The 16,599-nt window shown below is 45.7% G+C and overlaps 1 protein-coding gene across 2 annotated transcripts; it reads right to left on the bottom strand.

Moving 5' to 3' along the window:
* Window positions 1-3,894: 3,894 nt before the first annotated feature.
* On the bottom strand, window positions 3,895-9,247 carry LOC101531725 (cytochrome P450 1B1). 2 transcript variants are annotated; one of them, XM_058668059.1, is made up of 3 exons: window positions 8,987-9,247; window positions 7,605-8,645; window positions 3,895-5,119 (listed from the first exon to the last, which is right to left on the bottom strand). In XM_058668059.1, the coding sequence occupies exons 2-3, from the start codon at window positions 8,642-8,644 to the stop codon at window positions 4,531-4,533; spliced, it is 1,629 nt and encodes a 542-aa protein (XP_058524042.1). In that variant the 5' UTR covers window position 8,645; window positions 8,987-9,247; the 3' UTR covers window positions 3,895-4,530. The 2 variants fall into 2 exon arrangements, with proteins under 2 accessions (XP_058524042.1, XP_004582952.1); XM_004582895.2 differs by having other exon boundaries at window positions 9,038-9,247.
* Between the last annotated feature and the right edge of the window lie 7,352 nt (window positions 9,248-16,599).

The raw sequence follows: 16,599 nt of genomic DNA, 5'->3' as shown, positions 1-16,599 counted from the left end.
TGGAAGATGATTACCATACATCTTCCCTCAAGAGATTGTTGTGCAATAATGCATCAAAAACGTTAGTACCATGATCTCCAAATCATAAATATCCAACATATTTTATTTCCATTTCTTCCCTCTTCATGCCTAACACATGCTGAAAAGTGATTAATATGCTAGCACAGGTTCTCAAAATCTGAATGAGCCTCAGCAGATGAAGGAGCTAGCTGCGTGAACTACAACTTGCCTGTTACTATTATTTTCCTCCAAAATTGTAGGCTTCAATGCTTTTTTTTAGTGTATTTTAATACAGTTAACTTTCTTCTTCTTTCTTTCTGAGAATGATAACTAATAGAACATGGTCACTGAACCAAAATAGGGGAGTATTAACACTTAACATGAGTAGCACTTTGGAAGAGAATGGATTGGCTTTGAAGTTATAGAAACAGCTTCTGTGAATTTCCAACAACCACACCTGTTTTGTGTCCCATTTATTTCCCACCCTGCATCCAGCTTTACCGTCTGTTGAATTGATTGGGTCGAGTTCAACTCTGCTTGACAATTTAGAAAAATCTGACCGTAATGTATGTTTTTTAAAGAATATTTCCCCCATGAAAATATTTCCTTTACTCATCCTTAACTGGAAGAACCGTTACCAAGGTTCCTATTGCAGTGTATCTGGAAAAATGAATGTTCCATTAGACCAATACATAATCATCCCTTTGGCTGCTAGAGTGATGTTTCCAAGCCAAAGCATCAATGACGTTGTGTGCAATTTTCACTTCACAATTTCCTTTCTTGTTTTCACAGTATTGGGAGTGACCGTCTGGAAGAAATAAGGGCCTATGGACCCACACAACCCTGCCATCTTGAGCATGGCTGGGCTGTGAAGGCCTGGACACAAGCCCTGTGACATTCAACCCTTTCACAAGGGAAAAAATCCAGCAGAAAATAATTCCCACATAGTAGGTTACAGAATCCTTTCAATCCATTCTTTGTATTGGGCATGAATTTCCGTTTTTAATTAAGACATGTGTACCTTAAAATGAATGAATGAAACAGAAAAAGAACCAGTTTGTGGTTGAGGAAGGAAAGTGTGTCCTGTCTGACTCACACAAAGAGGAAACATTAGGTCAGCCAGTGAGAGCCTCAACCCTTTCAATCTTTCAAAGCAGCAAGTTAATTCTTATTTTACTTGGTGGCATGCCAAAAATTTAACTTCTGCTTTAGTCTCTATAAACTCCAGAATACAGAATCTGGAATTTAGTAGGAAACTGTATCTTAAAAAGTATATGGGGTGGTGGGAGGAGACAGGGCAAAGAAGTAAGCAGCCTATAGTGTCGAACAGCCAAATAAAGTATTTATGATCCAAAATTTTAATTCACGGTGATACAATAGATGAAATAAACAGATGCTTTAGATTGCTAAAACAAAAAAAGAAATCTTAATAACAAAATTTTGGTAAGTGTTCCTTTATAGATATCACAGGTATTTTTTAAAATTTGGTATAGCAAAGCAGTAAAAGTTACATTATAATGTGTTCTCAGCATCTCTTTCAGTTACAACTATGTATTTAACTGCTAGGTACATACCAAAAGCATACATGATAAAGTATAAAGGTTTAAAAAAGGCTAAATTAGAAGTTATCCTTGAATGACAATCATCTACTAAGTTATATCTTTTTATCACACATTTGCATCACAGGTGAACACATACTGCTCTGAAACTATTTGATCTAATAATCTACTATAAAATAGTAAGGCTGTACTAACATTTCACAGGTAAAGGCTAAGTTCTGGGACATAAAAGGTTTTTTGATGATCTACAAATCACACCTGAGTCATCTTTTTTGTTTTGGAATAAGGCTATTTCATTACAAAATCAAAGCTTTAATATATAAATGAGCCACTTAATATACTTTAACTATTGTAGTAACCTGAAATAAATGTCCAAATTCTGAATGTTCTAAGTTATCGGCATATCTGATTTGGCTTTATGATTAAGCAATAATCTGATTTTTGTGGCTTCCAGACAGTTATTATTGACTGGTCTAATTTATTCCTTCCTTTAACTGGGCTACAAGTGTATTAAATATGCCAGCTAACCCCAAAACACCCATCTTATTTTCTCCTGGAGAAGCACAGCTTTCCCTTTGCAACATGCAATAGATGATGGCTGATCCTACAGACATAAGAGCGGATTACAGCACATCTGGGTTTGTTGACATAATGAGGTATCTAGCTTGGCACATGATTGTTTTTGCTCTTACACCTCTCTTAATCAGTTAAATAGGCCTTAATAGGCTAAGAGAAACCCAAATCACTGTGTCAGCCCTACTGGGTATATCACTTTGAAACAGTCGCCACTTCCCTCTGCCCCCACAAAATTTATATGCTTTGCTTTATCCTGATTTCAACAGTTGACTTTAATGTCTTTGAAAACAGTGGCACAAATAACTTTTCATCTTCAAAACTTATAGCTGTAATTTTTTTAAATAAAAAGAATATGAAATTTTATTAATACAATAGTCCAGACTACAAACCAGATTTGTTATGCTGTAGATCCTTTTCAATCTCTTGGAGATCCATTGCAAAGTCTTACTCATAAAAATTCGTGCTTCAAATTTTGTGTTGCAAATTATTTATTGGGAATAGACAGGAATGAGGCATCTCTCTGGCTTTTTCCCCCCTCTCTTCCCTTACCTCCTCCCTCCAAACACAACCATCACACCTTCCTTTCCTTTGAGATTTAAGCATGAAAATGAAAAACGTAATAAAAGGCAATGAAGAATAAAACCTTAGAACTCTGTAGAACTTTCTCTGAAAGTTTAATTGTAATGAAAATTAAAACTTGCAACTTCACATCGTATTTTTGTAGCCTTCCTTCACTTAAAAAAAAAAAGCTTCCCATTTTTATGTAATCCAAATGCACACATTTTGTGCAAGCTCATTTCTTTCCCAGCCACCACAGTGATGCTTCACTGGGTTTCCTTTCTTCAGTAATACAATGCACAACTGTTCTGATTAGCTTCACTGTCTTACAACATGATTCCTAAGAGCCTCCCAACACTATCTTCTGATTCTGACTTTCCAAAAACAGACGTTATCAGCCTTTAAAAAACCATTTAAAAGAGAAAGTGGGTGAAGGATAATAGGTGTTCCTTACTTCGGTAGTAAAGAGAAAATTCAGATAATTCACAGCATTTTCCACAATGTAACAGATGGACACGGGTTCTACTTCTTGCGTTTCATTTGGATAACAGTTTACATTTCCACTAATCACAACAGGAAATCAATTATCAGAACTGTCATTACATTAGATTAAGATTTAAGAATGCCAAGAGTTTGAGATTGTAACGTATTAATTAGATGAACTGAAGAAGGAGATTCTGTATTATAAATCCAATTCTAATCAAACCTTAATAAACCAAGAGCATATCCTCTTGATGCAATTTTCAGATTTGTCAGTTTTCCTTCAGATTTTGTATGTGAGCCAAGAGGCTTTGCTTTGACATTGCTTCCATGGTATCAAAAAAACAAACATCTTTTTTTTTAAAAAAAAAAAAAAAAAAGCAGTTGATTTAAACAAGTTCATTTACTGTTTGGCCCATATATGGCTGAATTGGCTGGATTTTTTGGTCTTCAATATTATAAAGCTATGTTTAACCTTTTCCCAACCAAACTAATATCAACTTATGAATAATTATATACTATATTCACATATATTGAGTATTATTTAGTAACCTGTGAGACTTACTAAAATCAATATATTACAATTGCATAATGAAAAACTTAGCAGATTACTTGTTTTTGCACACATAATTGAAATATCGTACTTTGGCAATCAAGAGAAACACGACTTCAGCTTGGAATTCTGCAGTTTAACAATTGCACTTGAGAATGCGTGATAAATCACTGATATTCACTATAAACACTAACTCAAATCTCAGTTTCTTTTTGAGTGATTCTACAATTCAACCCTAAAGAATAAGGAAACACATCAGCAGGCAAAAAGGCAAGTGCACCTGGACACACGAGCACCCTCTAAGCTCTTCAGCTGAAGAGGGGGAACAATCTCTGCCATTTCCCTCACAATTTCAGTCATACATCTCAGGCTGAAACTACCTGCTTTGGCATCTTCAACAACAGATGCTGAAACTTTGCTTACTACTGCTTTGTAAGAAGTACAGCTCTGCACTGAAGAACAATCTTGGATTCCACCGAAAAAATTAGGACTATTAAAATAATTCTTTACCAGATTGTGCGTGTGTGTGTTTCCTCTGAATGCTCACCAAAATCCAGCACATTTATGAAAATACTTGGGCCTTTAACCTCAAAAAACCTTCTATGAGCTCCTGTACAGCCTAGTCCTCCCAAGAGGCAGCTCAGTACAGAGTGAGGCTCACCCGCAGACCACCTCGCTCATACTCATCATGGACTCACCAAGAAGTGGCACCAAAAAAGAACTGGAAAAAAAACTAGATTTTACTCCCCATGTTCCACAAGAACTTGAGTCCTTGTGGAATTTCAGATTGCTTCTGGCTTCTTCTCAAGGGCAAACGTCCTCGGCTTGTAGCTTCTGGACTGCATTATCAAGGAGCGCCATGGACTCTCTGAGGGTAACATTGACTTTAAATGACTTGGGTTTAATGGCCAAGCCATAACTGAAGCTCATTTTCCAGGGCTCATCTGGGTTGGCCTTGAAGTTACACTGGTGAGCCAGGATGGAGAGGAAAAGGAACAGTTGCATCTTCGACAGCTCTTCACCGATGCACCGTCGCTTGCCCGTGGAAAAAATCATCACGCTGCTGGCCAGGTCTTTGTTGAAGGAGCCATCCTCGTCCAAGAATCGGGCTGGATCAAAGTCCTCTGGGTTAGGCCACTTCACTGGATCGTGGTTCACCGACCACTGGTTAACAAAAACCACCGTGTTCTTGGGGATATGGTAGCCCAGAACCAAGGCGTCAGTGGTGGTGGCATGAGGAATGGTAATGGGCACAAAGCTGGAGAATCGTAATGTTTCATAAAGAAAGGCCATGACATAGGGCAGCTTGGGCTGGTCATCCATGCAGGGCAGCCGGTCCCGCCCCACGACCCCATCCAGTTCTGCCTGTACTCGCACCTGCACATCAGGATACCTGTTTGCAGAGAGAGAGAAATGAGTGAGCAAAAGCAATTCCTCTTTTCTTCTAGAAAGCATGATAGTGTAATCCGCTTTTCTGCAAACTGCCTAGGTCAGTGACTGAATTAACATTTCAGGCCAAAATCTAACACGACTTTCTAATTTATCACCAAATTACAAAATGGGCTTTACCGATTCTATTTCTTGCCACAAGATTCACCCGACTCTCTCTTGGCCAGCAAAAGTAAGAACAAACAAACAAACAAACAAACAAATAAAATCAGTTTTCTTATTCTAAAAAAGCCACAACAATGGATGAGGCCAACCTTGGCTCATGATACAGTTTTAGGGGCCCACAGGAATGTTCTCTTGTATTTTAAAATCTTCAAACCTGAGAAATGAAAGCTTAGAGACAAGACAAGAACACATTTTAGTACGGAATGTTCATGTCTTTACCTTGGTCCTCATGTACTCATAACAAACATTATTTTTTTTTATCTTAAAATAGGCTAAAAGACCTATCTTAGCTAAACTGCAACCAGAAAACCAAATCCTTCCCCCCTCCCACCCCCATTTCCCCAGACAACTCTCGCTTCTCATTTTATGAAGAGATAATTGGGATCCTGGCAGGCAAAGCTACACATTATCTAAGTTTAAAAAGCAAATTTCCAACAATTATAACATGCACTCCTTTTGATGACATAAACTGAAAGAAAACAAAATCTTAGCAGGAAGCAAGATGTGTAGTGTACTTTTTCTCATCGTGTTTTAAAACCCAGGAATCCATGCCTGGAAATGTAATATGGAGTCACAATTACCTATATTTTACATTTTAAAGATAACTAGACAATAAGACCAATGAGCAATATTAACGCTCAAGAAATCTTCCCATAGAACGACACATCATCACAACAAAGAGCCATTGAAAAGTACCAAAGTAAATGTTTAAAAAAAAAAAAAAAGGATGGGATCACATCCACCACAATGAGTAGAAATCTCAAAAAATTTTAAGAAAGGGTAGCAACTGCAATAGTAGAGGAAAAACAATAGCTGCGTCTGGATAGAATGTAGTTACAGGTGATTTTCAAAATTGCCTCCTCAGGGTCCCCCTGCATCACAAAGCCTGGTGGTAAACACCTCAGGCCTTATGGGCAAACTCTCCCTCATAACCCTTGAGTTACTCCAAAGAGAATCGGCCACCGCAAAACCAACGCTGACCCCACGGGGATGCGCTGCAATTCAACTCACAGTCAAGTCCTCCCATGCTGCCTTGCCATCAGAAGAAGCAACCAGCTGCCTTGAACTGAGCCAGGAAGTCAGATTGTTCCAAACCGTTTAGTTGCCTGAGTGGAGAGCTGCCACAGCTCGGTTCTCAGCGAGCAAGGCCAGCGCCAGCCTCCTCCCTCCAAGGCTTGCTAAGCTGTGTTAAGCAGTTCCTTCCCTCTCCAAGCGACATCTCCCTCTCTCCTCCAGCGACTGTTACACCGTCCTAACACCAACCTATTTTAACGTGAGAAGTTGTGCAATAGCTGAGCAAAGGCAGGCTGCCATGGAGTCTGGTCAGAAAAATCTACTGCCTCTTTCTTCTGAATAGGGAGGCTCCAGCATCTTCAATGCCTTCTTGTGTGCCGAGAAATGACACACCGGGAGCGCGACTAAAGCCCGGTTTCCGGGGCAAAGATAGGCCGTTCACTGAAATACACATGTAGGATCAACACTTGGCTGTCCGTGTAAAATGTGTGTATATATAATATACATTTTTACATTATATTATATATAAACTGCTCCCTGCGGCAACCCTACACCGGGCCCAGTTTCATTCCTGCGCATCGGAGCGAGGTAGAGGTCAGAGCCTTCCTTCATCACAGAGGGCATTGGGTGCCTACTCACCCAGCCTCTGGTACAGCGCCAGCGAGATCCGCAAGCGCCTTCTGGATACCCTGCATCCTTTCCACACTTCTCTGTTCCTGCCCTCCGCTTCCTCGCGCACAGCAGGCCGCTTCCTGGCCACCTCTCGACAGTTCCCAGACGGGTTACCCGCCTACGGGCGGGCCTTTCCCTAGCCCGGGAACGAAGCCCGGAGCCGCGGCTAGCTCCTCAGCGCCAAGGACTGGGAGAGCAGATTAGGCTGCTGCTGCGTTTGGTTTATGTTTTCACTGCGCTTTCCTTGCTTCTGGAATCCTTCCAGTTTGGCTACTCTTGGGCCAGGGACAACAAGCAATCTACCTATCTGTCGGTATCCTCAACACCTTGCTTGTGCAGCAAAGTTATTATAAATTTGCGTTCGCAGGAGGGAGGAAACGGAGGAGGGGACTGGATGAGAGATGAGAACAGACCGGGACCCCACTAGGTGAGGTGTGTGCGCCTGTGTGTTCCGGGACCAGCCGGGGATCTGGAGCGCATCCCCAAAGCCGGTGCGTGGCTCGTGTCCCTCGGCGTGTTCCAGCCCCACTCGGTCTATTTCCTAGAAGAAACGCGAAACCCGATCGCGGAGGCTTTACCTAGTGAAGATGAGGAACAGCCACTGGAGTGCAGTGGAGAGCGTGTCCTGGCTGGCGCCGAAGATGTCCGTGACTGTGGCGGGCACGTTCTCCAAGTCCAAACGCGCGCGCCCATCGCCCGAGCGCCCCGCAGCCTTGTCTGCGGAGAGGATGAAGGCATCCATCATGTCGCGCGGGGCGGCGCCGGGTTGAAGGCTGTCGCGGTGCCGCAAGAACTTGTCCAGGATGAAATTGCTGAAGTTACGGTTGACCCGCTCGAACTGGCGAAAGGTGGTGCGCAGCGGGTTGGGGAAGCGCTGCAGCCAGGGCAGCACGTCCACCAGGCTGCCTGCGCCCACCGTGCGCCCGAATTCCTCATTGTGGCTGAGCAGCTCCAGGAACTCGGCGTCGTCATGGTTGTAGCGGCAGCCGAAGCACACGGCACTCATGACGTTGGCCACGGCCACGATGGTCGCCTGCCTCGGGTCCAGGAACGAGCCGCCCGCACTGCCGCGCACCAGCAGCGCCACTAACTCGCGCGCCTCGCCCAGCACGTGGCCCTCGAGGAGGCGGCGGCTGCGTGGCTGGCGCGTGGAGAAGGCAAGCATGGTGCCGTGTGCCGCGCGTCGCTGCACCTTCCAGTGCTCCGAGTAGTGACCAAAAGCTAGGCTGCGGCCGCCGGACACTACGCGGAAGGAAGGGAAAGGCGGCCGGTCGGCGAAGGCGGCGCCCTGCTGCACCAAGGCCTGGTGGATGGCGCGCTCGCCGTTCAGCACCACCACAGGGCAGCTGCCCAGGCGGATTTGGAACACATCGCCGTAGCGCTGCGCCAGGCGAGCGAAGGAGAGATGAGGCGCCCGGCCCACTGTCGCCGCGTTTCCGATCAGAGGCCACTGAAAGGGGCCCGGTGGGGATGGCGCTGGATGGCGCCGCCGCTGCCTCAGCAACCACTGGCTCACGTGCACAGCGGTCAGCACCGAGAGCACTAACAGGAGTATGGTCTGTTGGGAGGATAGCGAGCTCTGAGGGCGAGGAGCGTCCGGGATGAGGCTGGTGGCCATGCTGGGGACAGAAAAGAGAAGGTGTGACAAACAGGTGTGCAGAGAAGGGAGCGGGCCCCTACCGCAGCCCTGGGCTATTGTGTGTCTTCTGGGTGGAAAGGAGCCTTGCACAGGGCAGGGAGCGGTGGGCTCTTTGAAGAGGTGGCAGAAGACATTCTTTCGTACCTCCATCCCAGTCTCCCTTGAAGAAGGGGGAAAGCCAGTACGGTGACCCAGCACCAACCTCCCCATCCCCAGCCGCGTAACGGTTCTTGCAATTTCAGGACAGCTGTAGGCATCGAGGCGGTGACGCTAGGAGTAACTTGTCCCTAATACACCCATCCTTGACCCGCAAGAACCCACCTGCAGAGGCCGGCGGGAGTGGGAGGGGAGCGGCTCCGCCCACAGACTGACCTGCAGGAAAGCGCGGTTTCCAGCGGCGCAGTATAGCCTGCTCAGAGAAGGGTTTGGTGCAAGAAGTCCACCCGAGTGTCTCCAGGATCCTGGAGGCCGGCCGCGGCAACCTGCCGCCCTCTCCGGGAGCCTTAGCACCCACACTGGAGATCCCTGACGTCGTCAGAGCCCAGAACCCTTGGGTAGGGATGGAGACGGAGAAAGACGCCTCCTTTGGCCGAGCCCCGCTGCACCTGGGGGTTCCGGCTTAGTCGGAATGTTCTCACAGCGTTGGGACAGAGACTAGGGGCTGAGAAGTGGAGTCCGTTCCCAGTGCCCTCGTCCCGCCCGCAGCTCACGCGGCGGGCATCGAAGGGATATTTGCGCGCACTGCAGAGACTCAGCACGCGCCATCCACTGCTCCGGGCTTTAAGGGCTGCTAGGAGGAGGAGGAAGCTGGACCTGGCCCGGGGCGGGGCCAACAGGGGCGGGCCGCACTGGCAAGGTCCCCGCGGCCCGCGACTCCGACTCGGGTGGTCGCACGAGGATTCCCTGGCTCGCACGTAAGACCTTGGCACGGTAGCTGGCGGCTTTCCTGGAAGCTGCGGTGTGAATTTTTCGTTGCTCCAGTAACAGCTCCTAATCAGTCACTCCCACGTTCTGCCCCAGAACCACGCTGGGGACTGAAGCAGCCCCCTACCGAGGTGTCTTCGCTGGGAATGCGCCCCACGCCCGAGTGCACAATCCGTCCGTCTGTGAGGCGTGAGCTTCGTTGCCCGCGAGAAACCCGCGCACGATGCTAAGGTGTCCCAGCCAGTAAAGCAAACCTGCAAGTGTGGAAACAAGGAAAGCATGGGTTGCGGTCGTGCTTAGCCATGCAACGCCCCTTGCCATTTTATTTTTTATTACCTTATTACTATGTATTACTTTATTTTTGACCCTCACAAACAAATTGGCACCTCCATGAGGCCCTGCGACTTGCAAGGTTCTCTTTGCACCTCTTTCCAGCAGGATCAGAATTCCCTAAGAAGCCGTATCACGTCCCGGGACCAGCACTCGCCACAGGGCTAGAACTGCAGGTGGCGCCGGCCGCCGGCCGAGGCTGCAGGCGCAGGGCAGGGAGCCAAGCTGGGGCGAATGTGGGAATGAAGGTGGGGGCCTGACAGGGAGGGCGCTCCGAGGATTCTTGGAGCGAGGGCGGTGAGTGGGAGGGGGAGGCCGGTCTCCGCGCGCCTGCGAACTTGATCGGGTTGAAAAGTTTCCTCTGCTGTCGCCTCCCCCTTGCGTGCGGAGCTCTGCCTTGCGTGCGCCGCTTCTGGGAAGTCGGCTGCAGTCATATCCCTGGGCGCTTCTCACGGCACCTGACACGCCGAGGCGGCGGCTGGGACGGCGGCCCGAGGGCGGGGTGCCGGCCGCCACCGCCCTAGTCGGTGCACGCACTGCCGCGCCCGGCGGGCCAGAGAAGCGAGCGCCCAGGCTCTCTCCAGCTGGCCCGCCGGGCAGTGCACCGTGATCCTGCAGCGCGCCGGGCGCTAGCTGCCTTTCCCCGCAGTTCGTGCGCAGCTGGCAGGGCGCTTCCTTCCCAAGGGGCTCAGGAGGCGCTCAGCCCACGGCTGTCTTTCGAGTCCGCTGTGGCGCTTTCCTTTTGGCTGGTGCTTAGGTATCGCAACTTTCAAGACACCTGAGAAAAAGATCGATGAGAACTAGGCTGGGGCAAGGGCGAGCTGGACAACAGGCGGGACGCATTTGATCAACCAGGTCGCCAGAGTCATGACCTGCAGGCTTCTTGGGGTCATGAAGAAAAAATGTAAAAGTTGCTTGTTAAGCACGCAACAGCCTTGTGACTTGAACTCCACCCATGCTCCGAATCCTAGGCTATTTATTATTACCCTGTGTACAGATAAGGAACCCTGGGTTCAGAGAAGTTATGTGACTGAATCTACTGTCACGCAGCTATCAAGAGGTGGAGCCAGCGTTTGAAGTGTCCCAGATCTTTCCTGCTCGTTCACACGGGAGGAAATAGTAGGTAGCTCAGCTGCAGCCTCCAAGCTATGCTTCTTGCGCTAGGCTTTTGTTCCAAAACACGCCTGAAAATGAAGAGGAACCAGTTGCACTCAGACTGTCAGAAAGGCAAGCCCTTAACATTTAGTGCTAGCCAAAATGGATGGGCCGGGTCTCTTTGCCAACCCTGGAAGCCTCAGGTTCTTGTGGGCTTTCTGGGATGGACTTCACGGAAAGCCCATCAGGTGCCTACAGGCTTTGGGAAGACATCAAAAGCAGGACTCCCCATGCAGCTGCAGGTGACCTTTTGTCAAGTAAGACTCCCACATCAGATTTCTTCATAATCATAATGGCACCACCAAGTCAGGGCTCCAAGGCCAGGTAAGGGAGTGTGGAGGGAGTGCCCGCATCATTCAGCAACATAAACTATGGGGACTGCATCCTCCCAGATGCCGGCTCGATTTGTTTTCTGCTAACACGTTCTAAAAAGAACACCTAAGCTGCAGGGACGCTCTAAAATAGAAGTTTTTAAAAGATTGTCTGTCGTGCTGATTCCAGGGAGCAGCTGAAGCTTGTTGAAGCAGAATGCACTGGCTCAAGTCATGGCCAAGGGTAAACAGTGTCCATCCCAGGATGGAAAGGCCCAGGAGGGACTGTGCCAGCCACTCTTTATCTCTGCTTGGCCCTTCTCAGATTGTGTTATCACTCCAGTGGAAGCTGGCCTTGGACACCCTCCAATGAGCTACTTAAAGTTCCCAGAAAAACTCCAGTGGGCCAGGCTGGTGCCAGGTTTACACTCTAGCCAAGGACTGGTTCTGATAACAGAAGAAAGAGAGAGAGAGAGAGAGAGAGAGAGAGAGAGAGAGAGAATGATGGGATGCCAAACAGCCACTACAGTTTACTCCCTGTATGTGTTTCTGCCATTGATATATTTGGCTGGAAAATAATCCAAATATTTAATTATTTCTATTACTATTATTATTAAAATCAGAAGATAGCTGTGTTACTATTGAATCCAGTAGTCAAAAAAGAACACTAGCATTCTGCTACCAAGCTGGAAGTCAGCCTTCTTCCTTGGGGACATAGGAGATTGCGCAACAGGTGTAGGAAATGGAGAGGATTCCTAGGAGTTGATGGAAAAGCCCTGTTCCTTGCCTGAACTGCTTGGGCTTTCCTTTTTCCTGATAACACGCAGGTTGCGCTCCTCTGAGCTACCCTCAGAAGCCGTCATTTGTAGGCTGTACCATTACTTTATGTGCTAATTCTACAAAACTGGCAGTGGTGTTTGTGGCATTGATTGGAAGATATCCAGGTTGCAGAGCTGCTCAAATGTAGAGTGTTCTTTCTTAGAGTTGATGAAACATCTGACAAGCCAATGAGAATTCTCTGGATCCGTCACCTTTGTGTTCAGCACAACTGGTCCCCAGATTTCTTGGATGGAGTGAAAGCAAACAGAGGTGCTAGCTGCCACAGGATCCCACTCTTGTTTGATCTCAGCAGTTATTATTATTTTCTCAGTTTTACATAAAGTGTGGTTAGAAGGTATTCTGGGAATGCTTGGCTATTTTCTATTGACCTGAGTAAATCTGAGGAAAGATAGGCATTTGTTAAATCAACTTAATTTTAAAAAGTTTCTGAGCTCCCCTTCCCTTCCAACTGGATAGACCCACTTGAATCTTTCTGCAGTCTTACATCAGTGAGAAACACAGAACTGTACCATCCTGATTTCCCACTGATACACTGCCATTGTGGTTTAAAGGCAAAGGGAAATCAATGTGTTTATGATTTACACTCAGATGATTTAAGGAAAAGGGAGAGAATATTCGGGACCAAGAAAAGGGAGAGAGATGGGAGAGGTCGTAGGAGGATAAAGTCAGAATGATGAGGCATCCATCAGAGACTGCTTAAATCAGAATTTTCGTGACATTCTTGCAACTCTTTTATAAACCTGATATGATACCAAAATTTAAAGTTAGCATAAGTACATAGGAAACATCTCCAAGACATTTTTGTCTTACGTTGTCCTCTGAGTCTGTTGATTGTTGCTATGTAAAAGGAACATAAAAAGGATTCATGTTTCATTCAGTGTCCTCCACCTTCTGTTTATTGTTACCCTTGGGGTTCAGGTGGGACTAATGAAAATCCCCTCAACTGTGGCTCAGCAGTGTGAGGGTGCTCAGGCTCTGTCCTTGCTCCTTGAGTGGTTCAGATGATTAAATCTATCTACTGTCCAACCCCACTTGACAATTAAGGGACGTAATCTATAAACAGTGTCCTGCCCTTCCATTTTCTTTGCACCTGCTTTAAGGCCATCTTCCATTCAAGATGTCAAGTGCAGTGGTTGATGCTCTGTGTGCATTTCCTGGCAACTACCCCTCTTTTCTTCCTCCTTCCTTTGTTTATTCCTTTGTTCTTTCGTTTCCTTTCTCTGTCTTTATTTTTTTCTTTCTGTGCATTTGTGCCTCCCCTTGCTCCATCTTTTATCCTTCTCTCTCATTCTCTCACCTACCTTGCCCCTGAACCCCTTTCTATCTTCCTCACACCAACATCCCCCTTAGAGTTCCTTTCTGCTTCAAGCTGCCACCCTCTCTGCATTCCTCTTTTGCCTCTGATCTTCTGCGGAAGAACGGAGAGCAAGGTTTGAGAGGAAAAGAAGAGAAGGATGAAGAAACAAGAAGGGTCTGGGGGGTAGAGGACTAAGAGAAAAGACCCAAATATCTTTCCTGGGGCTTTCCTGCGGCTAAAAGATGACCTTACTGATCATTTTACCTGTTCTCAGCCAGACTATAAATTCTCTGCTTGTTGGTATTTATGGAGAGAAGGTCTTTCCAGCTCGGCACAACAATGACTGGATAGAAAGGAAGGGGCAGCAAAGTCTACAGTTGCTTTCCCATGTTTGTTCTTGCACTCCTCCCACTATATCTCTAGTTCCTGAAATGGACCTTCATATCACTGCAACATGGAGCCTGCTGGCCATGATTTTGCTTTGACAGAGAAACATTCACGTCCTTAATTCTTTGGCCAAACACAAAAATATCTTCAGGCAAATGAAAGATTTTTTTTTTCATTTTTATTTTTATCTTCAAATAGCAGCCTTTGCCGTTTAATTTAACCCTTTGGAACCTGAGTGCCCTCACTTAAGGACAAGTATACAGGCAAATATTATTCCAGATTACCAACGAAACACAAGAAACAACAGATGAGGTACTCCTGTGCCCCCCTAATGAAAGAATGGACATTTAGGCACAGCTAAGCTGCAACACCTTGCCATGGAGTACAGTTGACTGCTATAGCCTCCAGGTCCCCCATGGCTTCTTGGAGGCACATCAGACTGCGGTCCTTGTTCTCTCCAATAGCCTCCTGGCTTTCTTTATCAGTCTGTATTTCTTCATGGGACTTCTTCTTTCTCCATAAAGGGACAAAAATTCTGATCAAAACCTGTAGCCATATCCAGCATTTGTGATAGGAATCAGTCATTAAATAGTGTAAGTGGTTATTCTTCCCCTATATAAATCTAAATCTAAATCGGAACACAGGGTCTGGGTAATTTAATATCAGCTTTTTTCCCCCTGTGACTCTCAGTAAGATCTTCTCCTTTGACTAGCTACTGTGGTCACTTCTCAGCTCTGTTCTGTTCTATTATTGAACTGCTATGATTAAAAACTGGAAATATTAGGCTAGGAGGTTCTTTTCAATCTTAAGGAAAAAAAATCTGGAGTGAGCCTTCTTGTCTTCTTCTTCAGAATCTGAGGCTACCCCTCAGAGTCCACTGAATCCAACACTCTCCTTTTGTGTGAGGAGTGTGTTTGAAGATAGCTACTATGCTACCACTGAGCTATACTGCCATCAGGTAAAATAGGACTGTAGCGTCTTCAATCATTGGAGTACATTTGCTTTTAGAATTTTATCTGGCCTGTCTGCACCTTCTGGATGATGTTGTTGTTTTTTCGATATCAATATCCCAGAGGCAATATCCTGTCCAGCCAAGAAAGATGTAGCTATTCCACATCACACACAGTGGGGTTTTTTTGTTTTTGTTTTTGTTTTTTTTCTAATACAAGCTAAATTTGGGGCCTATTTTTAAGTATCTGCGTCCCACTTTTAAATTATCTGCACTCAACTAACATTGTGATTACTTAAAGTCTTCAACTTAATGATACTGGATTTGATAGTCAGCTACATCTTTACTATTCTTATATAATTAATATTTTTAAAACTCAAAGTAGACAATTTTACATCAATTCCTGTTAAATACCTCTTGTGGCTTAGAACATGTTTAAGTTCATGGAGCCCCTACCAATAGCTTTGCTAGTCCTGAGGGAGAGGGATTGGGACAAGACTTTTCTTAAACTACATGGGAACAGTGTACAGCCAGATGTCACTGTTCTACCCTGGGTTACTTCAAGGCCAAATCTTTGATATGTGGTTTGTATATTGCTGGATATTTTCGTTATTATATATCTTTAATATTGTATTTTTCTGTTTTGACCATGTATGAATTCTTACACCCCCAAACACATAGGCTAGCATATAAAAATGAGGAAACTCAACACTCTCATCTACTTTCCAAACATAAACATGGGAACCATGTACCTTCTGTGTAACAATGTGCACATGGCCATACAGACAAGTCCATACATACTTCAATACACATGAGATCATACTAGAATTACTGCTCAGTGACTTTTTCTCGATGTCACAATTACCTTAGAAGTCAGTAGAGGATGTAGATTTACAATGACTCCATGCTTTTAAACAATGTATGGACAATGACACGATGTATTTAGTCATAAATAATGACTTGGAAGGTCGTGGCCTTGTTTGTTACTCTGTAATGGTAGACTCCACAACAGGACATCCCTTCTTTGTGCGGTTCTGTCTTTTTTCAGGAGTTGATCATCACCAGAAGCACTTGTATCGAGAGGTTAAATGCATATATGATGATGTCACCTCATAATTAGCCCAAAAGTTTGCCAGTTTGCATCCTCAGGAACCCTGGGTTTTCTAATAGGTGGTCCTGTGGGGTTATATAGCTTTGCAAATATGTAACAAAACCAAGCAAAAGGAAATATGACTTGTCTCTCAGAGTAATTCCTTATTTTAGAGAATATGTATGCTTGTGTTTGGATTATATCTTCTTCCTGACAGATGAGGGAAATCCCACGATTAAAGACGGTGCAACATTAAAGGGGGAAATTCCACATCTCTACATTCCTATGCAAGGCATCCCAGGAGCCAGGGTCAGGGAGCATTCCCAGTGCACCTCCACATCCAATCTGAGACAGTGCAAAGTCTTCATGGGGCCTGGGCAAAAGCCCAAATGCCTCCTGGGCTTGTCTAATCCTCCAGCAGAGATTAAAAGCAATACAATCAGCCTACCCAATCATTAAAAGCTTGGTTTCTGGGGCCAAACTGGCACTCTTGGTTGTGAACCTTAGCTTATTTATAAGCAGTAGCCTTGGCCATGTTTCTTAACCCTTTGGAACCTGAGTACCCTCACCTAAGGACAAGTACACAAGGCAAGTGTTATCCCAGCCAGATGGGGTACTGGTGGGGATTATTTGAGATACTGCAAGGAAATC

Source organism: Ochotona princeps, chromosome 8 (assembly GCF_030435755.1).
Source record: "Ochotona princeps isolate mOchPri1 chromosome 8, mOchPri1.hap1, whole genome shotgun sequence".
In the NCBI taxonomy this organism is placed as follows: Eukaryota; Metazoa; Chordata; class Mammalia; order Lagomorpha; family Ochotonidae; genus Ochotona; species Ochotona princeps.
This window is presented reverse-complemented; position numbering and strand designations above follow the sequence as displayed.